Source organism: Perognathus longimembris, chromosome 28 (assembly GCF_023159225.1).
Source record: "Perognathus longimembris pacificus isolate PPM17 chromosome 28, ASM2315922v1, whole genome shotgun sequence".
Lineage (NCBI taxonomy): Eukaryota > Metazoa > Chordata > Mammalia > Rodentia > Heteromyidae > Perognathus > Perognathus longimembris.
The window spans coordinates 25589935-25611770 of record NC_063188.1 but is presented as its reverse complement, the minus strand read 5'-3'; the positions used below and the strand labels follow the sequence as shown (position 1 = coordinate 25611770).

At 46.3% G+C, this 21836-nt stretch overlaps 1 protein-coding gene and 1 long non-coding RNA gene across 4 annotated transcripts; both read left to right on the top strand.

The window, feature by feature from the left end:
* The first annotated feature begins 820 nt into the window (after positions 1 to 820).
* Positions 821 to 3137, top strand: Zcchc12 (zinc finger CCHC-type containing 12). Of its 2 annotated transcripts, XM_048336427.1 has the most exons (3): positions 821 to 946; positions 1144 to 1253; positions 1774 to 3137. In XM_048336427.1, the coding sequence occupies exon 3, from the start codon at positions 1881 to 1883 to the stop codon at positions 3063 to 3065; it is 1185 nt and encodes a 394-aa protein (XP_048192384.1). In that variant the 5' UTR covers positions 821 to 946; positions 1144 to 1253; positions 1774 to 1880; the 3' UTR covers positions 3066 to 3137. The 2 variants fall into 2 exon arrangements, with proteins under 2 accessions (XP_048192384.1, XP_048192383.1); XM_048336426.1 differs by lacking the exon at positions 821 to 946 and having other exon boundaries at positions 1098 to 1253.
* Positions 3138 to 11837: 8700 nt separating this feature from the next.
* On the top strand, positions 11838 to 15806 carry LOC125343855. 2 transcript variants are annotated; one of them, XR_007209381.1, is made up of 3 exons: positions 11838 to 11969; positions 14613 to 14693; positions 15670 to 15806. It is a non-coding gene; the product is annotated as an uncharacterized LOC125343855 (long non-coding RNA). The 2 variants fall into 2 exon arrangements; XR_007209380.1 differs by having other exon boundaries at positions 14599 to 14693.
* The last annotated feature ends 6030 nt before the right edge of the window (positions 15807 to 21836 follow it).

Below are 21836 nucleotides of genomic sequence, written 5' to 3'. Positions count from 1 at the left end.
GTGAGCCATTCGCCCTCGGCTGCACGTGAAATTTAATGCCTTTTGGTTCAAGAGACAGAATTGAGTCACGGGAGAAAGGAAGGATAAGAGGGAGGGAAGAGAGTCTTGGGTTCTTGGGTGACCTGCAATTGGCTTCCTGTATCCAAGAGGTTCATTTGCGCCTGGAGCCTGTTGCGCCCTCCGCCGCCCCCTCCTCTCGGGTACCCTGGTCAAAGCTGAGCCCGGCGCCCGCCTCCGCACTGCGCTGATTGGCTGCGGTGGCCCGTTCGTCACGCTCTGCTGTCACTGTGGTCAGAAGATAAAAGCTGCCGCGGCTGCCTAGGGAACCGTGCCATCTCCACTCGGGTACCCGGCGCAAGGTGGCCGTGCAAAGCCGCCCCTTTCCCTCCCCCCCACGCCCCTCGATCGCTTCAAAGCGAACGCCACGCGCGTCCTCCCTCCCCCCCCCACCTCCCGTGCTGGCACGACTGCAGGACCAGTAGGCTGAAACGAGACCGGTAGGCGCCCCAACACCCTCAAGCCCAACAGCTGTGTACAGGTAAAGGGGGGGGGGGGAGCTCTGATTTCCTGGTGCGAGGAGAAGGGGGGCGGAAGCCGCTAGTTCTGGGTGGTGCAGGGTTTTGGGGAATGGGCAAGTGCAAGGGAAGGGAAGGAGCACCCCGAAATCCTGGCTGCTTTGAGGGAGGAGGTGGGGTTCACCTGGATGCTGCACAGGGAGTAAGATTTGCTTGCTTGGGGGAAGGGAAGGAGAAGAAGCCAGACGAAGGAGAAGGTTTGCCTTGAACATTCCCCCCTCCCCCTTTATTTTGAAGCCTTTTTTGCATCTCGTCACATCTTCCTGGGGAGGACGATGGGGGTGGGTGTGTCAAGTCTTATTCCGTTTCTCTAAAGCAGCCTATCAAAGCGGAATCTGAGATCGAATTGTGTGCAACTGATGGTAGATCTGGTAGGCTATGATGACACGGGCTCCGATGGGGAAGGGTCGCTGCGGGTCCTGTTGGGAAGATGGGCAAGGGAATTGTCTGCCCGGCGACAGCAGAGGCGGGGGGTGGGGGAGTGGGGGGGAGGAGGCGGGAGCAGGCAGGATGACGTGGGAGGCTACCTCCGACCCTTCCCTTCCCTGCCTCCTCCCCTGTGGCGCAGTTTGGACACCTGGAGCCCCCGAATCGACGAATCCTGCAGCCTGAGGTCCACCGCACCCCGGAGGCAAGCTTGCTTACGAACGACACCGATTGCACAAGCTGCAAATCAAGGTGCGCTCAGTTCTGCATGTGTACGAAGCGAAGAATTAACACAGGGATGGGGAGGTCCGAAGGGGGTGTGGCTGAAGCCAGAAGATGATGAAATAACTGAGATCCGAGGTTATGTCTACGCATTTGTGACTCCTCTGCTCGATTTGAAGAGCCTCCTATCGAGTCCATACACGGTTAAAGCTAGAATTCGAAGCAACAGTTGCCATTCCTCTCGAAGGACTTGGCGGGGGAGGGGAGGGGTGATGGATTTGGTTGCAGAAAGCACCCAGCCAGCCTAAGAGCCACCTGAGGCTAGCAGCAGAAGGCTGTCATCGCCCATCGCTTGCAGGATAGATAGATAGATGATAGATAGATAGATAGATAGATAGATAGATAGATAGATAGATAGATAGATAGATAGATAGATAGATTTTAAGAATAGGCAGATTAAAAAAAAACCTGTAATGCAGGCTATTGAGGTAGGGAGTGACCACAACTGCCATAGGTTTCTTATTAACTATCCCCCTTCTTTTCTTTACAGACCCCACTGGAATAGAGGAACACAGACTCCCAATTAGGCTCCTCCCCCCTCCCCCCCCCCAAAAAAGCCCAGGAATTTGGTATTGAGATACGGTGTCATCAGCAGGCATGGCAAACATCCTTGCACATGTGGGTGCCAATGAGGGACAGAATGAAGCCTTGCCTCCTTGGGCCCATTCCTTGCTGAGATCTCTGGGGAGAAGTCTGGGCCCTTTGATGACCTACATAGCAGAGAGAAACTTGAAATTGTTCTCAGGGAAGGCAGTGCCAGTCCAGGGGGAAGAAACTTTTGAAAACTGGCTGATCCAAGTCAATGGAGTCTTGCCAGATTGGAATATCCCTGAGGAAGAAAAACTCAAGCGTTTGATGAAAACCCTTAGGGGTCCTGCCAGGGAGGTCATGCGTTTGCTCCAGTCTGCCAACCCTAACCTAAGCGTGGCAGATTTTTTGCAAGCAATGAAATTGGTGTTTGGGGAATCTGAAAGCACCGTGACCGCCCATGGGAAATTTGTGAACACGCTGCAGGCACAGGGGGAGAAAGCTTCCCTTTATGTGATCCGTTTAGAGGTGCAACTCCAAAATGCTATCCAGGCAGGTGTCCTGTCCGAGAGCGATGCAAACCAGACTCGCCTGCACCAGTTCCTGGTAGGGGCTGAGCTCAGTAGGGACCTGCACTGCAGGCTTAAGGGGCTTCTCAGGGTGTATGCAAATGAGCCCGAGCATCTTCCTGATTTCCTGGAGTTAATCAGGATGATCAGGGAGGAAGAAGATTGGGATGACACTTTTATTAGACCAAAGCAGTCCAAAAGATCTGAGTCAGAGGTGGAGTATGTAAGCAACCCTGTGGTATTTGAGGACGACGCCCCAATCGCCATGAGCAGTGCTGACTGCAATGTCATAGAGATAGACGATACCTTGGATGACTCGGATGAGGATGTGATCCTGGTAGAATCGCAGGACCCTCCACTCTCATCCTTGGGTTCCCCTCCCATCCCAGACATCTATCAGGACCAAGTGCTGCTCATTGATTCCCCCAGCACTTCCTCCACTCAGTCTCCTTCCACCAGCCATGGTGATGGGAGGAGAGCCAGGAAGCGAAAACACACCACAGGCTGTTCCAATTGTGGCGAGGATGGCCATTCCAAAGAAACCTGTGAAAATAGCAACAAGACCCAAGTGTTTGAGAATCTGCTCATCACCCTACAGGAGCTGACACATAGAGAGCAGGGATCAAGGCCTGCCAAACCCAGTGGCCCCTCTGAGCTACAGTACGGTGCTGGCCCCCAGCCTTAAATGAGCCCTTCCCTAGATTGACTGGGAAATTAGGGGAGGAGGATGTCTAACTTGCATGAATTAATCCAAAAAGCTGTTTTCTTTTGGATGGAGCAAGGGTCTGGAATAGCAGCCAGTAGAGTGGAAGAAGATGGCCGGCTCTCCATTCTTACTTTCTCTCCCATTGCTGAAGATTCTATTTTCTGTGTGTGCCCATTTCCTTGATGGCTTTATTCTCTTGATAAAAATGGCATCTTTCATTGTTAAGTGTTCGCCTAGTAGAGCAAATTATAACAAGTAAAGTATAAGTGATCTAGAACTCTCCACCCTTCTAGAACCATTGTCAGTCCTTTTGGTGAATGTCCTTCTAGATATTTCTCTATTCCTATGTACACAGATAGATATATATTATAGATAAGTGATTAAATATAAGTGCTATTCTATATGCTGTATTTTTTCACCAAACAATACATGTTGTGGCCTTCTATGTCTGTAAAAAATACAAATACATACATACATACATGTATGTATATATATATGTATATCAGCATCTATCTTAATGTCTCTGTAGTATTATTTTACGTCTCTGTGGAAGTAGTTTAAGAAGATGTAAAGGGAAAAGAAGAAAAATATAGTGAAAAGCTATAAAGCAGTGTGGTCATAGTCTGAGGATTTTTTTTTTCAATCAGCTTCATTGCAGATGAACAAGAAAGAAGAAATGGGCTGAAATATTTCCCAAAGGGAAAAAGTCCATTTACCACAACTGACCTGTCCCTTACCTCACAGAGCCAGATTGTGGCCTGTACTCATTGCCAATGCACCACCAATTTCTTTTCTATTGTAGCTAGAGGAGCGGGGTGGGGGAGGATGTCTGGTGCTCTGTGCCCAACAAGAGAATTCAAGGGGTGCCAATCCTGTTTTCTTTGGTGAAGGGAAGTTCTCCCCGGGTGGATTCCTTAAATTTCTGCTGCTGCTTCTGGCCATCTTTTTTTTTTTTGAAGTTGTGGGTCCTGGGACTTGGAACTCAGAGGCTGGGCACTGTCCCTGAGCTTTTTAAGTCATAGCTAGTGCTCACTCTACCACTTGAGCCACAGCTCCACTTCCCAGTTTATTGGAGATAAGTCTTGTACAGTTTCCTTCCCAGGCTGGGTTTGAACCATGATTCTCAGCTTTCAGCCTCCTGAGAAGTGAGGATTACAGGCATGAGCCACTGGTGCCCAGCTTCCAGACAACATTCTGTTGACAAGGAATCTCATCTGTGGACTGACACCACTCTCTGCCCCCCTCCCCTGATGAAAGACAGAGAAAAGAACAACGGGAGCTCAGCACCAGCAGGCTCAGCTCCCGACAGTACCTGAACCTATCCCTCCCCCAAGAAACTCTGCTACTGGTTGCAGCTAGTCCAAGGACTCCCAACTATCCCCACTGGAATCCAGGATTGCCTGCACTCTAATTCTTTCATAAGGTAGGTTGAAAAACAATCCCATAGCCAGGTCACATGAAAAAAACATGGGCATCAGCCAGCCAGGAAGTTCCACTCGCCATTAGAGCACAGTGGAGGACATTGGTGAGGAAGGGAGGAAAGGGGGGTGGGGTTCTTAGGAACCTGCCTCTCAGGAGTCCACCCTGGATCATCTACTGGCCTCCATTTGAAGGATGACAAAAGAGGACAGTGTGACTTTAGACCCAATGAATCCCTATGGTTTTGAGCAGGACACAGCGGGACATTCAGAAGAGAGTGGGATGTAGTGGAAGAGTGTGGAAGAGTGGAAAGGGGTGCAGATCATGTGCAAAGAAGACACAGTGAACTGAATGGGTGGGTGTGGGGCTCCTGAGGGGTTTGGTGATTCCCAGGCAATGGAGGGCCCACAGAGCTTAAGAGGACCAGGCATGCAGTAGCAGTGGGAGCTGCCGTGCCAGCAGAGAAGCATAGAGCTGTCTGGCTCAAGGAACAACAGGGACTCGAATGCAGATTGTCATGGGCAGGAAGCCCTGTAAGATTTGGGGTCTTGGGTTTCATGCAAAACCCTGGGCTAGATTGAACCAGGCTTGGTATAGGCTTGGGGGGTGGGGATCCCAGAGAAAGCCCTTCAGGTGGTGATGATGTTAACAATGGATGGCCCACTAAGTAGGGATTAAGGGAGCCCAGGCTGAGGTCCTGAGGTTGATGGACTTGTCTGCAGAAACACCCTTTCAGCTCCTCTTTGGCCACTTGCTCCTACTCCTTTCATGACTGCGATTTTTTTTCCCCCGTCTTGGGGCTTGCATTTAGGGCCCGGGTGCTGTCCATGAGCCTGTTTGTGCTCAAGGCTAGCTGCCACTCTACCACTTGAACCACAATGCCTGCGTGGTTTATTGGCGATACGAGTCTCATAGACTTCCCTGCTCAGGCTGGCTTTGAACTGCCATCCTCAGATCTCAGCCTCCTGAAAAACTAGGATAAAACACTGGCGCCAGACTTCTAGTCCATTGTTTTTCCAGTCCTGGGGCTTGAACTCAGGACCTGTGCGCTGCCCCTGGCTTCTTTTTGCTCAAGGCTAGCACTCTACCACTTGAGCCACAGTGCCACTTCTGGCTTTTCCTATATATGTGGTGCTGAGGAATTGAACCCAGGGCTTCTGCATGCTAGGCAAGCACTCTACCACTAAGCCACATTCCCAGCGCTTTAGTCCTTTTTTAAAAACAAGATTTACTGTCCAGATCACTTTTTCTCCGTTTACTCTATAAATACTTGTTGAATGGTTTGCCGAAAGATACAAATTTATGCTGCTATCTTTCTTTCTGGCACCAAGGCAGATTAGAAAAATGAAAGGAGAGATTAATCAGTCGTGTTCATCCCAACCAGCCTCTTCACTAGTCAGCTGCAGTTTTCTGTAGAGATTCATTCTTGTAAAACCTGTTCTGTGGTCCATCCCCATTTCCTCTCATCGTCCTAGCTTCTTCCGTTTGGATACACTTGAAACGGACAGCAATTTTAGCCTGATGTAAACCAGCATTTCTTTCTCTTTTTAGAAAAAAACTTCATTTTCTGAGACACTGGCCTTTCCTTCATGCAAGAAATATGTATTTGCTCTAATTGGATACCTAAGGTATTCAGAAGAGGCTAATGGGCTTTGCAAGAAGAAGGCTATTAGAGACTTTTATGTGTAGCTCCCCCATTTCAAGCTATGGGCTTATTTTCTTCCACGTACCTCCATTTCCATTGGTTGCTAAGGGATGAAAATGGCTCTTTGTCTTGTTAGAAGAAGCTGGCCTGTGGTCACTCTTTTGTATTATTTTCCTCCTCCCTGGCATCTTTTCCCCTGGTTTCCATGACACCCTCCTTTAATGGTTCCCCCTCCTTGCCCTTTTCAGTGGCCACTTCTCAGTCTCCGTTGCTCAATTTTCTTCCTCTTCTTGATCTTTGTACCATTATTTCCTGTACTTTTTTTGTGCTGATCCTGAATGGTATCCCTGAGGGTTTTTTTTTATTTGTTTTTTTCTCAAGGGTAGCACTGTACCACTTGAGCTACAGCTCCATCTCTAGCTTTTTGGGGGTTCATTGGAAATAAGAATCTCATGGACTTTCCTCCCTAGGCTGGCTTTGAACTTTGATCCTCAGATTTCAGCCTCCTGAGTAGCTAGGACCGCATGAGCCAGCAGGACCCTGCTTACTGTGGATTTTTTGGGAGGGGGGGGTGAGGGGAAGTTAACAGTGGGAAAATTGGAAACAAAAGATCACAAGTAAGGTTTGATGAGTAAATGGGGTTCCATACACGCTGTGGAATGCTACTGCACGTGTACACATGTGGGTGTGGTGTCAGATAACTGCTGCAAAAATGATTTATGTTCTCTGGACCAGGGCTTAGAAAAGCACCACTTTATCAGACCCTCTGGGTTGTCTTTTTTTTCTGGTCCATCATGGGGCTTGAACTCAGGGCCTGGGTGTTGTCCCTTAGCCTATTTGTGCTCAAGTCTAACACTCTACCACTTGAGCCACAGCGCCACTTCTGGTTTTCTGGTGGTTAATTGGAGATAAGAGTCTCACAGACTTTTCTGCTTGTGCTAACTTTCAACCACCATCCTCAGATCTCAGCTTCCTGAGTTGCGAGGGTTACAGGGGTGAGCTACCACTACCTGGTCTCTGTGTTACCTTTGATGGTTTCTGAGTTTGCTCCTAAGTTGCCTTTTCAATGAGGCTCACCTTGAATAGGCCATTTAAAACTGCACAGCTGATCACCCAGCCTTCTCCTTCCTACTGTCCTTCTCTGCTTTCCCATGACACAGCTCTACCGTGTACTGCTACATCAGTTACTGGCTTATTATCGAATTCACATGGACCTGGCACCATATCTCTAGTAGCTTCTCAAAAGCCAGGAGTGGAGCTGTGGCTCAGAGTGGAAGAGTACTAGCTTTGAGTGGAAAAAAGCTCAAGGGACAGTTGCCCAGGCACTGAGTTCAAGCCCCATAACCGACAAAAAAAAAGGAGCTGTGGTAAAGCATGGTTACTACTACATATCACACAAGAGGTACAAGGTATCTTACATTCATGAAGGTGTGGTGCAGTACTGCCCTAGATCTCTAACACCAGAAAAGCTGCAAACGATAGACCACAAGCACGGTTTGCAGAATAAATTTGGCTCTACACAGGCAGCAGGATTGTGCACATTTAAAAATCTGAATGTAGGCTGGACCTGGTGGCTCATGCTTGTAATCCTAGCTGCTTGAGACTTGATGATTGAGGTTTGAAGCCAGCCCAGTCTGTGAAACTTTTACATCCATTTAGTCATCTAATTGGCATAAGTGGACCTGTAACCTGGGGGTTTTGTAATGCAGAAACGATTGGCCTACATTGAGGAGTCCTGGAAACAACGTAATGCATATGAAGGCAGTGTAACCCTAGGAAAGTTCTTTTTAGGTTAGCTACCAAGAAATGGATTCGTTTCTCCACATGGAAACCGAATGTGGGGGAGAGATGGTTTTACTTTCCATATACATATATTTTTATTAATAATGCACCTTAACTTCTGTTTTATAGTGTCCCTTTTTTGTTAAAATATATTTCCTTTAATGCAATGGAAAAGAATCCCCAGGCTTTATTTCTTGCTAAAAATACAATAAATAAACAGCTATGTTACTTGGGGCTCGAGGCCCATCCCGTGGATCTGGTGGTGGGGAGCAGACACTTAATAGAAGCCTAGGGGGTGTGGATCGTGGTCTGACGTGCACAGGGGGTTTGGTGGACTTGGCTGGCTAAGCTCGGTTCGCTTGGCTGCCTTCAGCTCCAGCTGTGCGCGAATGGTCTATTCGGTTAACCTTGGAACCATGTTTGCTTGACTTGGCTGCACTGAGCTCTGCCTTGGGGTGGGCTCAGCTGTGCCCTAGTGCCTTCGGGTGGGCTCGGCTGGACTCATCTGCCCTCGACTAGCTGGACTCGCTCGGCTGCGCTCGTGTGAGCTGCATTCGACTGCCTTTGGCTAGGTTCGGTTCGGCTGCACTGGGCTCTTTGGCTAGGCACAGCTGATCGGCTTGCTTGTGCTGGGCTCGATTACGCTAGCCTGAGTTCGACTGCTCTCGGCTGTTGTGCTGCTTTTGGCTAGATTCGAGTGCACTAAGCGGCCTTTGGTTCCGCTGTGCTTGGTTCCCTTTGGCTGCAGTCGACTGCTTTCGTCTGGGTTGGGCTCGATTCAGCTAGTGTTCCGCTGCGCTAGTCTGGGCCGCGTAAAACTCCCCCCCGTTTAGGTTCAGCTGCTCAGGAATTGCTTTGGCTCTGTTCGTTGTTTTCGGCCGTGCTGGCTTCTTAGGTTCTCTCGGACCGCGCTCGGCTTGTTGGTGCCAGGCTAGGTTCCATCGGCGCTCGGTGGGATTGATGGTTTCGTGCTTGCTTGTGCTTGGCTCAGCTGCGCTCCCCCCTGGCTGGGTTGGGCTCGCCCACCCACAGTGCTCGATTGTGCTAGGCTTGTCTAGGTTTGGCTGGGCGGCGCTAAGGCTTGAGGGAGATTTAGAAATAGGCTGGAGGTAGGGGAGAGGTAGCCGCTTGGTGGAGGTGACAGCCATTCCTCTTCCTCTGGGGATCGAGAGAAAGTGAAAGGCCGGGGAGCCGGCACCTCCTCGTCCTCCTGAAAACGCGGAAAGGCAGAGATCGCACAGTGGAGCCTAAATCTCTTCCTATGGGAAAGTAGAGATAATGGCTCCCACAAAGCAAAACCCTTGATCATTCCGGAGCAGCCTCTCCTCCCCGCCCCCCCCCCCCCCCGGTAGGGGTATGTCAACCCCCCCCCCACCCGGTGTGTGACCCACACGCTCCCCTCCCCCACCTGCAGTGGGGTTACCGATTTCCGGGCCTTAGGAGAGGCAGGTGGATCTATGGTGCAAGGCGGCCCGTCCACTCTGCATTTGGGGCTTATACCCACTTGCCAGTAGCTTCGAGGCCTTTCCCCATTTTCCCCTGGCATCTTTTTCAAATAAAGTTGACCTTGACTCCCACTTTTCCTCATAATTCTCTTACCTGGTGGAACCCTGTTACTTTTGTTTTGAAGTAGTGTGGCTCCTGTGATAAGTCTTACTCTTTTCCTCTTTGAAATTTTTCTTTATTATTATTTTTATTTTTGCTAATGCAGGGCCTTGAATAGTGGGCCTGGGTACTTCCCCTAAGCGCCTTTTGGTCAACAGCAGCCCTCTACCACTTGAGCTACATACAGCTCCACTTTTGGCTTTTTCTGGTTTCAAACCACAGTGTTCAGGTGTCAGCCTCCTGAGTAGCTAGGATTATGAGTGTGAGCCACCAACACCCAGCTTAGTTTTTTGATTTTGCACAAATCATGTGTGGCAGTCATGGGATTTGAACTGAGGCCTAGGCACTGTACCTTAGCTATTTTTGCTTAAGGTTAGCACTCTACCACTTGAGCCACACTAGCTTTTTGGTGATTGATTGTAGATCAGAGTTTTACGGACTTTCCTGCTCTGGCTAGCTTCAAACTGCAACCCTCAGATCTAAGTGTGATGAGTAGCTAGGATTACAGATGTCAGCCACTGGCCCCTGGCTCTTCTTCTTGCTATTTTTTTAAGTTTTTAAGTAGTTGTACAAAGAAGTTTCAAGTCAACAAGTCATTTCTGAGTACAACGCATCTTGACCAATGTCACCTTTCCTATTGTAATCCATGATCCTATTTGTGTCCTCTACTTTCCCCGAACGCTACACGCTAAGTCTGCTTTCAGTCGCTGTGCTAACTGGTGTGCCTAGACTAACTGGTGTGCCTGACTTGCACGGTATTTTGGCTACAGCCCGCTGCGATCGGCTTCACTCGGTTATGCTAGGCTCCCTTCACAGGCAGGGCAGCGTTCGGCTTCCTTTGGCTGTTGGCCACGTGCTGGGCTCGGTTAGGCTTCACTGGGCTAGGCATCAGCTCTACTCGGCCGGACTCTTCGGCTACAGTCGGCTCCCTTCGATTCGTCTCGGCTACACTCGGATGCACCCTTGGTTGCCTTCGGCTCCGGCTCGGTTGCAGTCGGCATTTGGGTTCGGTTCGCCTGGCCTCAGCAGTGCTCGGCTAAGTTCGGCTTCTCTGCGCTCGACTCTTAGGCTACGATGGGCCCCCTCGACCGTGCTACTCTTCGGTGGCGCTCAGCTCTTCGGCTAGGATCGGCTCTCGTTCTTCGGCTACGATCGGCTCTTCGGCCGCACTCTGCTAGGCTCCGCTCGGCTTTTGGGGAGCTCTCGGGCTTTCAGCTCGGCCTCTCTCCGCTCTTTGGTCGCGCTCAGGTCGGGGCTCTAAAGGCTTGAGGGTAGGCTCAATTTGGCCGGGCTGCTCTGGGCTCTGCACGGATTGCAGGTGCTCATCTTGGCTGCTCTCCATTCCTTGGGCTCGGCGGGAGCCTGCTGTGACCGCTCCCGACCGCCAGGAGGCGCTGCCACACGCCGCGCATTCCGCCCGACGCCGCGGTCTCTGGACAGGGGGGGCGGGTTTTCAGCTCCGCGTCCCGGGTCGGCCAGCAGTGCGGAGACCGCTGCGGGAAATGCGGGGCTGCCCGCCCTGCACCTCACGTGGCCCGCTCCGGGAGGACCTTCGTCCCCGCGCCCCAGCGCCCCAGCGCCAGGCGAGCTTTGCTCTTTCAGGAGACAGGCGGAAGGTCCTGGGTCTTCTCCCAGCAGGGACGCGCTTTGCACATATGCGCCCCGCGGCAGCCCAGTGCGCCTGGATCATGGCCGCTGTGGAGCCACATCCGCTCCCCCAAAGCGAGGCCATTGGGTCGCCACCGCGTCCAGCAGAGAAGCTTATGCTGCACATGCTATACATCCATTCATTTCAAGTTTTAAATGAATTGATTAGTTGTGCAATGATAGCTGCACGCTCGATTTAGAACATCTCCGTCACTCTCCAAAACTTTTTTTTTGTGCCAGATGTGGAGCTTGGACTCAGGGCCTGAGCACTGTCCCTGGCTTCTGTTTGCTCAAGGCTAGCACTCTGCCACTTGAGACACAGCGCCATTTCTGGCGCTTCATGTATACAAGGCAGGCACTCTACCCACTAGGCCATATTCCCAGCCCATCTCCAAAGAGCTGATTTCCCTTCTCCCTCTTCTCTCTCTAACCAACCACTTAGCTGCTGTCTGTCTCTAGGTTATTTTAAAAGAATAACTTTCACACAGTATATCCCTTTGTGGTTTACTTGTACATCATTATATTTTCTAGGTTGATTAGTTTATGCCATTATTAAGTCTCTATTCCTTTTTTTCCTGGCTGAATAGTATTTAATTATATGGATGTGCTACATAATTGTTTTTCTCTTCATCTTGTTTTACTCTTCATCAGTTGGTAGACATTTGAATTGTTTCGACTTTTTGGTGTTTACAAATAGTCCTCTTGTGACCATTTCTATAAGAACTTTGCTGCGAGCCTGTTTTCCTTTTGGAGGTATACTAAGAAAGGAATCGCTGTGTCATACGGTAAGTAAAGGTTTAATCTTTTCATTATTTATTTATTTATTTTGCCAGTCCTGGGCCTTGGACTCAGGGCCTGAGCACTGTCCCTGGCTTCTTTTTGCTCAAGGCTAGCACTCTGCCACTTGAGCCACAGCGCCCCTTCTGGCCATTTTCTGTATATGTGGTGCTGGGGAATCGAACCCAGGGCTTCATGTATGGGAGGCAAGCACTCTTGCCACTAGGCCATATTCCCAGCCCCAGGTTTAACCTTTTTAAGAACTTCCAGACTGTCAAAGTGTATGCACCCTGCTGTTTTCCCATTGGTAAAAGTGAGGATTCCAATTTAGACTCATCCACAGCCACAATTTTTTGTCTTCTTGATTTCTCTCATTGTAGTGCTAATTTTCCTAGACTGAGTATATTTTCATTACATTTTATTTATCTAGTTTTACACATCGTACTCAATGTCATTACTTATGTATTTGTTTTTTATGTGGTCCTAGCACTTGAACTCGGGGCCTGGGCACTAGCCCAGACCTTTTTTTGCTCAAAGGTAGTGCTCTACCACTTGACCTACATCTCCATTTCCAGATTTTTTTTTTGGAGTGAATTGGAGATAAGGGTCTCATGGACTTTCTTGCCCTGGCTTGCTTTAATATCCATAACTTACTCCAACACCAGTCTCATAAGAAGTCATTTTGAAATTGGTCATCTTCATGCTGTGTGCCTTGTCAATCTAAATGAAAGACACATGCTGAGCAGGGTGGAATGAGAGATCACCACCACAATGCGTATGCTTTAAAGGGGATTTTTGACTTGCTTTCTTCATTGCTATTCCATGAATAGTATTATAGTACTATCACATAGTTTCGGTAAGTCACCACCAAAATGCTACTAAGAAGAATGTTCTTTTCATTCAAACTTTCAAAGTCAAGTCCTCAAAAGCTCTATGCTACAGCACAAATCATTGGCCATCCAAGGGTCAGGGTCTTATGTTTGCTGGCTGCACTTGCTTGCCTGGCACTCAACCACTTAAAACAGTCCTCTAGTCTGACTTTTTTGCTAGTTGGCTGGAAATAAAATCTGTGGACTTGAGCTGACTTTGAACCAGGATCTTCACACCTTGGACTCCTGAGTACTTAGAATTTATAGGCATGAGCCACTGGTGACTGGCTAGTTTTACTTTTTCTTTCTTTTTTTTTATTTTTTATTTATTTATTTATTTATTTTTGGCCAGTCCTGGGCCTTGGACTCAGGGCCTGAGCACTGTCCCTGGCTTCTTCCCGCTCAAGGCTAGCACTCTGCCACTTGAGCCACAGCGCCGCTTCTGGCCGTTTTCTGTATATGTGGTGCTGGGGAATCGAACCTAGGGCCTCGTGTATCCGAGGCAGGCACTCTTGCCACTAGGCTATATCCCCAGCCCCTTTTTCTTTCTTTTAACAATGGCTTTGTTAATATGCTCTATGACCTTTCAACCCCTTTGAAGAAAACAGTTATTCTAATCTATTCTTTTCTTTAGTAGGCATGCACTACAAAAACTTATATTCGGAGTTTAATAATAAATTGTGGATTTATAGTTTTTCTCATAAAAGTGCCTATAGAATATTCCCACTTTTGCTCCTTGGCCCATACATACTAAATTATTACCTAGCCTTCACAGCAGAGTTTGCTGACTCCTGGTTTAATGAAATAAAAAGAGGAATAGAAACCAGTGGCCACGTACTTGCTTCATCTCTTTGAAAAGGCACTATGTTTGTCTGGTTTTCACTTTCATTCTTTATAAAAAGAAAATAAAGACAGGCGAGGGAGCTCTGGTTCAAGCCTGCAATCCTGTCTATTCGGGAGGCAGAATGGCTAGAGAAGGTGGAGAAATCAAGGTTCAAGACTAGCTGGGAAATGAAAGTTTGTGAGACTGAAGCAAGAACTGGGTGAGATGCGTGTCCATGGTAATTTCAGCTACACGGAAAGCACGATGGCTGGGCACAGTGGTGCAGTCCTGGTGTCCCCAGTGACATAGGGAAGCACAAGTAGGATCACAGGCTATGTAGAAGACCCTACATGGAAAACAACTAAAATAAAGAGGAGGTAGAGGTGTGGCTCAAGTGGTGAAAACAACCTTCCCAGCAAGTGTGATAGACCCCCCTCAACCCCGTCCATTTTTTTCCAGTCTTGAGGCTTGAACTCAGGGCCTGAGCACTGACCCTGGTGTCTTTTTCCTCAAGGCTAGCACTCTAGCACTTGTGCCATAGTGCCACTTCTGGCTTTTTCTGAGTCGCTCAATGGAGATGAGTCTCTCTCTCTCTCTCTCTCTCTCTCTCTCTCTCTCTCTCTCTCTCTCCTCTCTCTCTCTCTCTCTCTCTCTATTGGTCTGGGCAGACTTCGAACCATGATCCTCAGATCTCAGCCTTCTGAGTAGCTAGGATTACAGGCATGACCCACCCACACCTGGCTAACAGTGGTCATTTTTCAGTAGTAAGAATACAATATTTTCTTTCCATTTATTTTTGTTTTCTAGTTTCCTACATGCTTTTTGTAAAAATCAAAGGTTATTTCTAATTGAAAGAAAACAAATCTCAATGGAGTTTCCATGTTGTTGCCTTTTGCAAGTATTTAGAATGTCACACCTGTCTGCCTGTGTTTTTCTGAGGAACAGCTGTCAATCTGGAGGTAACAAGGGATCCCAGCGCTCTGAGAAACAGCTATGGAACAGTAACTGCCACCAATGCTCTAGTCCCATGGAGTGGTCAGGTAAGCAGAGCTTTCTTAGGGCCAAGGCTTTCCAGTGCACAAGGATTTTGCAGGGCAGGCAGTAGTTACAAAGAGGATCTTCAAAGCAGTGGTCCACAGTGCCCACCTAAGCAGCATTTAGGAAGGAGAGGCCCCCGCCCGGCACTGAAGATGTGTGCCTTTGTTGTATTGCTAAACCATATCACACTATCAAATGTAAAGCAATAAAGCATCTGAATCACATCATCGGTCCTCTTCTCCATCCGGCCATGGGTCAGAACAGCATGGCCTGTGCAGCAAATCTAGCCTACTCCCCCCCCCCCCCACCCCAGCCTTGTTTTTGGTGCCGGTCCTAGCACTTGAACTCAGAGCCTAGGCACTGTTCCTAAGTGTCTTTTTTTTTTGCTCAAGGATAACATTCTACCATTTGAACCATAGCTCCACTGTCAGCTTTTGTAAGTGGTTGATTGGAGATAAGAGTCCCATGGCCTTTTCTGTCTGGGCTAGCTTCAAACCATGATTCTCAGAACTCATCCTCATGAGTAGCTAGGATTACAGGCATGTCCCACCAGCATTGGCTGCACTCTCAAGTTTTGTAAGTCACATTTTAGGGGAGGCAGCCACACTTACTTGTGTACATATGGTCTATTCCCACTTCTGCTCTACAACAGCAGAGATTTATACATTGATGGAGACTTGTGTGTAAGCCACAGAGCCAAAAAACATTTACTCTCTGGGCCTTTAAAGAAAAAGTTTACAGATGGTTTCATTTTCTCAGCCTCAACAGAAAACCATCTCCATGGGCATTCCTGGGGGCGAATGCTCCCTTAGGATTGTATTAGTGAATTGATGGTGAGCTTTATTACTGTGTTTAGTATTCTCAGATGTGGCTGGTTGTAGATGAGCTTTCTTATTCTGCAAAGCTGTTAAAGGGCAGGCCATGAACAAAGAGAGTAAATCCATGCTGGTAAACCCTCTCTGTGTGCTTTATCAACAGCTACGGGGTTGGTATTCCATTCACCTAGCTAAGGTCCTTGGATGCGTCTTATTTAGTGCCAGGGTCACCTCCTCTCAGCCTCCTCTGTAACATGCTTTGCAGCCCCCCCCCCAGTGTACCCCTCAATGCTGCCTCCTCTGTAACATGCTTCGCAGCCCCAGTGCTGCCTGCTGAACACTGGATTTGGCCTCTTTCCATGGGAGAGGTGAGCACCACATTCATTTGTTCTTGGTATGTTCCTGAGCCTAGCACACTGCCAGGCACACAGTAGCTTACTAGCCATGTATCTGTGCCCATGCCATACCTCAACCTCAGCTTTCTTGTCTGAGAAGGGGGGTGGGGGTGATAGCTAATAGTGGAGTTTATCAATGACACAAGACTGTAGCAAGTAACTCTTCAGTGATTACTTGTAGTGTGAGTGAAGATGGAGAAAGTTCTTTAGATTGCGTTGGGAATTGGGCAAAATGGCTCCAGGTGGGCACAATAGAATCCCAGAGGTTGTTACAAGACAGAGGCACAAAGGACAGTCAAGAATGGAGGTGGACTGGGTGCCGGTGGCCCACACCTGTAAGTCTAGCTACTCAGGATGTTGACATCTGAGGATCATGGTCCAGCTCGAGCAGGAAACTCCGTGAGACTCTTATCTCCAATTAACCACCAGAAAACCAGAAGTGGTGCTGTGGCTCAAAGTGGTAGAGTGCTAGCCTTGAGTGAAAAAGCTCAGGGACAGCACCCAGACCTTGAATTCAAGGAAAGACAAGGAAAGGCGTTCTCTCTCTTAGACCCTCTACCAGAAATGCAATCCTGTTGATGCTTTGCTGTTAGCTCTGCAACACCCATTTAAAACCCTGACCATTAGGACTAGAATACAATATGTCTGTGATGTTTTGAGCCTCTGACTTTGACAGTTTGTTACTGGAGCTCTGTGTGGACAGATAACACAAAAAGTGATGAGATCAGTAACTGACAGGGGTGAATGGGAGCAGGGAGAGAAGGATGGGGTGGAACTAGGAAAGTGGAGTGTACATATGTTTTTTCGAGAGCCTCATACTTGCTGGGCAGGTGCTCCAGCTTAGTACTCCAGCCCAGGAGTATCCATTTTTTTGTACATAGTGTTGATTTTTAGGATTATGTTTTTTGCTTCACTTAACAAGAGTTAATATATACTTGAGCTGATCTTAAACTTTGGCAAAGTAGCAGGGTATAAAATCAATCCATCAAAATCACTAGCTTTATTCAATGCCAACAATGAGAAGAGTGAGACTGAAATCAAGGAAGCAACTCCCATTTGTAATAGCCTCAAAAAATACCTAGGAATTAACCAAAGATGTGAAGGACCTCTATTGTGAAAACTTAAAAAATCTGAAAAAAGAAATTGAAGCAGATTTAAGGAAATGGATAAAAACCTCCTGGATTGGAAGGATTAACACCATGAAAATGGCAATGCTGCCCAAAGCAATTTACAGATTCAATACAATAGCCATCAATATCCCCACAATATTCTTCAATGAAATAGAGAAAGAAATAAAAAAATTCATATGGAACAATAAAAGACCCCAAATAACAAAAACAATCCTTAGCAGGAAGAACAGAGTTGGAGGAATATCAATACCAAACTTCAAACTCTATTACAAAGCCATAGTAGTAAAAAAAACATCTTGGTACTGGCACAAGAATAGGCATGAGAACAAATGGAACAGAATAGAAGACCCAGAAATGAACCCACAGACCTATAGCCATTTAACCTTTGATAAGGGAGCAAAAAACACTGGTTGGAAGAAAACAGCTTCTTCAACAAGTAGTGCTGGCAAAATTGGCTATATATATGCAGAAAACTGAAGCTAAATCGTTATATATCACCCTGCACCAGAATCAGTTCCAAATAGATCAAAGACCTCAATGTAGGGCCAGATACCTTGAAAATAATATAGGAAGGGGCAGGGAAAACACTAGGGCTCCTCAGCACAAGTAAAAACTTTGTAAGTAAAGATCCAGAATCACAACAGATAGATAAATGGGATTGCAACAAACTGAAGAGTTTCTATATGGCAAAGGACATAGATAACAAGATAAATAGAAATCCCATAGAATGGGAGAAAATTTTTACCAGCTATCCATCAGACAAGGGCCTCATATCTAAAATATACTTAGAGTTTAAAAATAAACCCTCAAGGAAACAACAACCCAATAAATAAATGGGCTAAAGACTTAAAGATAGACTTCTTAGAGGAAGAAATAAAATGGCCAATAGACACATGAACATCTCTTGCCATAAAAGAAATGCAAATCAAAACAACAATTTGATTCTACCTCATCACAGTTAGAATGGCCATTATTGAGAAAACTAATAATAACAGATGCTGGTGGGGATGTGGCCAAAGGGAACCCTACTACACTGTTGGTGGGAGTGTAAACGTGTTCAACAATTCTGGAAAGCTGTATGGAGGTTCCTCAAAAGACTAAACATAGAGCTTCCCAATGGCCCAGCAATCCCACTCCTGGGCATTTATCTAATAGACCACAAACAAGGCCACACTAAAGCTACCACCACAGCCACGTTTATTGCCACATTGTTTACCATAGCCAAGATATGGAGTCATCCCAGATGGCCCTCAGTGGACGAATGGATCAATCAAATGTGGATCAAGCATAATGGAATTCTATTTACCCATCAGAGATAATGATATATTGCACCATTCATTAGTAAATGGAAAGACTTGGAGAAATTATATTAAATGAAGTAAGCCAGACCCAGAGAAATACAAGTTGCATGGTTACCCTCATTTGTGGAAACTATAAATTTATAATACACTGGATAGTAAGAGAAAAAAAATACACTGGGAGATGATAAATTAGACAGGACTCTAGATATTCACACAGTGAGACCAAAGGAGGATATTCTTAGGAGAGGATCACAAAGGCTCAGTACCTATGTGTGTCTGATCATATAAAAATATTAATTGAAATGGACTCCAGGAATGGAAACAGGTTTTTTTTTCTTGGTTGCTGTTTTTGTTTTCTTTTCCTTTTGTCTTGTTCATTAGTTTGTCTATCTTTGGGAAGGTATGGGGAGGCACAGAAATGGAGCCACAAAGGGTGAACAAATGCAGTAGTGATATTAGATATTGTGTTGAGAATGAACTGTATAACTTGTGGGTGACAATAGGAGGGAAAAACTGGGAGAGAATGAAGGAAGGGCTGACATTGTTCAAAAACAAATGTACTGTTTATGTGATTTATGTGCCCGTAGCCCCTGTGTCTATCACCTTTACAATAACAGTGAATACGTTTTTTAAAATATTTACATGATCAAGAAGGGATTCAAGTTGGAATGTAAACACACACAAAGGAACCTAACTGTATTACAACTAAATGACAAGCGCTGTGAAAGGATAGGAGAGTGTAATCAATGTGTTAGGGACTGAATTGTGCTTCCATACAAATTTATACACTTAAGCTAAATTCTCATTTCCTATTTGTAGATGAAACCTTTAAGAAGAGCTGGGTTTAATGAGGTCATAAACATCACATCTGAGGAAAGAAAGAGCCAGCAGGAAGGTGGGCACAAAGAAAAGGCCATCTGCAAGCCCTAGAGAGAGGCCTCACCACAAAGCAATTTTGCTGCCATGTTGATCTTGCCCTTTAACCTCCAGAATGGTGAGAAATCAATTTCTGCGTTTTTTCCCCTGTCACCGTGTGTACTATTTTATTATGATATCCCTTAGCTGGGTAATATGCTAAGTAATTTTTTAAAACAGTATTTTTTTCCAGTCCTAGGGCTTGAACTCAGGGCCTGAGCACTGTCCCTGGCTTCTTTTGCTCAAGGCTAGCACTCTACCACTTGAGCCACAGCTCTAGTTCTGGCTTTTTTGGGGGTAGTTTATTTGAAATAAAAGTGTCACGAACTTTCCTGCCCAGACTGGCTTTGAACCAAGATCCTCAAATCTCAGCATCCTGAATAGCTGTGATTATAGACATGAGCCACCAGCATATATAATCTGAATTTAGTCACAACAAACTATCAGACATTTTCCAACCTGAAACTAATGCCTATTTTTGAAAAAGCTATGTCAAGGGGAATAAAACAAGACCAAGGAACCATTTTAGGGTAAAGAAGCTTAAGGAGACCTCTATGATCAAGATAGAGGACATTGGTGGAGCAATTAGAGAAATCACATATAATCTATTGCTTATATGATAATTACTTAAATGGTAATTTCTTTCTTATGCTCTACTGTGGTTATGTTGGCTATTAACATTTGGAGAATCCCAGTATCTCCATGAAAGGTGATGGAGATTCTTTATTTTTTGTTTTTGTTTTGTGTTTGCAATTTTCTGGTATGTCTGTAGTTACTACAGAATGAAAACTTGATAGTAAAATATGAGGTATTTACTTTTACCGAAGTATCCCTGGTTGATCTGATTGCTCAGTGTAATGTGGTATATAGAGGGGCCAGAATTAGATGTGCAGACCAGAGGCCCCAGGGGAGGTGATAGGAATGGAGACAGAGAGGGAGGAATGGATTCAGGATTCATCATTGGTCGTGGGGCCTGGGATTACAGGCATGAGCCATCAACACTTAGCTTTCAGGATGAATTTTGTCATTTCCACAGACATTACAGTGTACAGAGCAGGTAGAAGGTGGAATAACTCATTTATAAATGTGGTTCTCTGAGCATTACTTTCAGATAGTGTGGAACAGAACTTTAAATCAACTCCTTTTTCCCCAGTCCTGAAGAAGTTCAACAGTAAAATAAGTTGGTACATCCCTCCATCTGCTTTCATTTCATCTTTCCTTTCCATTGTTTCTGGAGAGATTTTTTTTTCCTGTGAAATTTCCTAGTCACTTCCTTTGTCCCTAGCGATTTTCCTTGTAACTTCCAAACAAGCCTGTTCCTTTCTGTTATTTCCACTAGAGGGCGCGCCTTCCCACGTATAGGTCATTTAGTTCCCTTTAGAAATTGAAGATTTCCACAGATAAATGACAACACAAAGGAGAAATAGTAGGAAGTGAGAACTAAACATCTCCTGGGACTGGATGTTCAAATGCCATTTCACTGGTCATATTGTGTTTTAGTATGGTTCTAGTCCATATGTCAAGATTTCTCCCTTTTCAGAAAGGTGAGACCAAAGACTTTTTATTTGCTATTTGTGTTTCCTTTAAAAAGACAAAGAGGTTGTGGCAATCATGATAAAGATTCATGGGAAATGACTGCTTTATTTATTTTGCTGGTCCTGGGGCTTGAACACAGGGCCAGGACATTGTCCTTCAGCTTTTTTGCTCAAGGACAATGCTTTGCCACTTGAGCCACAGCTCTACTGCTGTTTTATTTGGTGGTTAATTAGAGATAAGAATCTCATAGACTTTCCTGCTGCCTAGGCTGGCTTTGAGCCACCATCCCTATATCTCAGCCTCCTGAGTGGCTAGAATTATAGGCAGGAGCCAGCAGCATGTGGCTCAAATCGCCTACTGTTTAGCTGGCGTAAGGTAAGAGTGTCGGGGCTGGGAATATGGCCTAGTGGCAAGAGTGCTTGCCTCGTATACATGAGTCCCTGGGTTCGATTCCTCAGCACCACATATACAGAAAATGGCCAGAAGTGGCACTGTGGCTCAAGTGGCAGAGTGCTAGCCTTGAGCAAAAAAGAAGCCAGGGACAGTGCTCAGGCCCTGAGTTCACGGCCTAGGACTGGCCAAAAAAAAAAAGGTAATAGTGTCTCTAGGATAATGCAGCAAAATAAAACTATAGACTTCTGAAAAAAAGATTTCTTCCTTTCCAATCTACTTCATTCATTCCAGCTTCACGTCCATATGGAGTGTAAACTTCATGTCACATATTGTTATCTGTACAGAACTTCATCTGTGATCAGAACAGGCCAAATCCCTGACCTCATGGAGCTGATATTCATATACAGAAGTCAATAAGTAAGACAAATGGAAAACACACAGAATATATTAGATCAGGATAAACATGCAAGAGGAGAAGCATGCAGGACTGGTAAGCCATTTGTGACACAGGAAGCTTTGAGGAAGTTTGAGAGGAGAAGAGTGATGCAGTCTGTCTTCTACTTTGAAATGATTTCTCTAGTTTTGTGGAAAATGAATGCTAAAAGATTAGGGAAGGGGCTGGGAATATGGCCTAGTGGCAAGAGTGCTTCCCTCGTATAC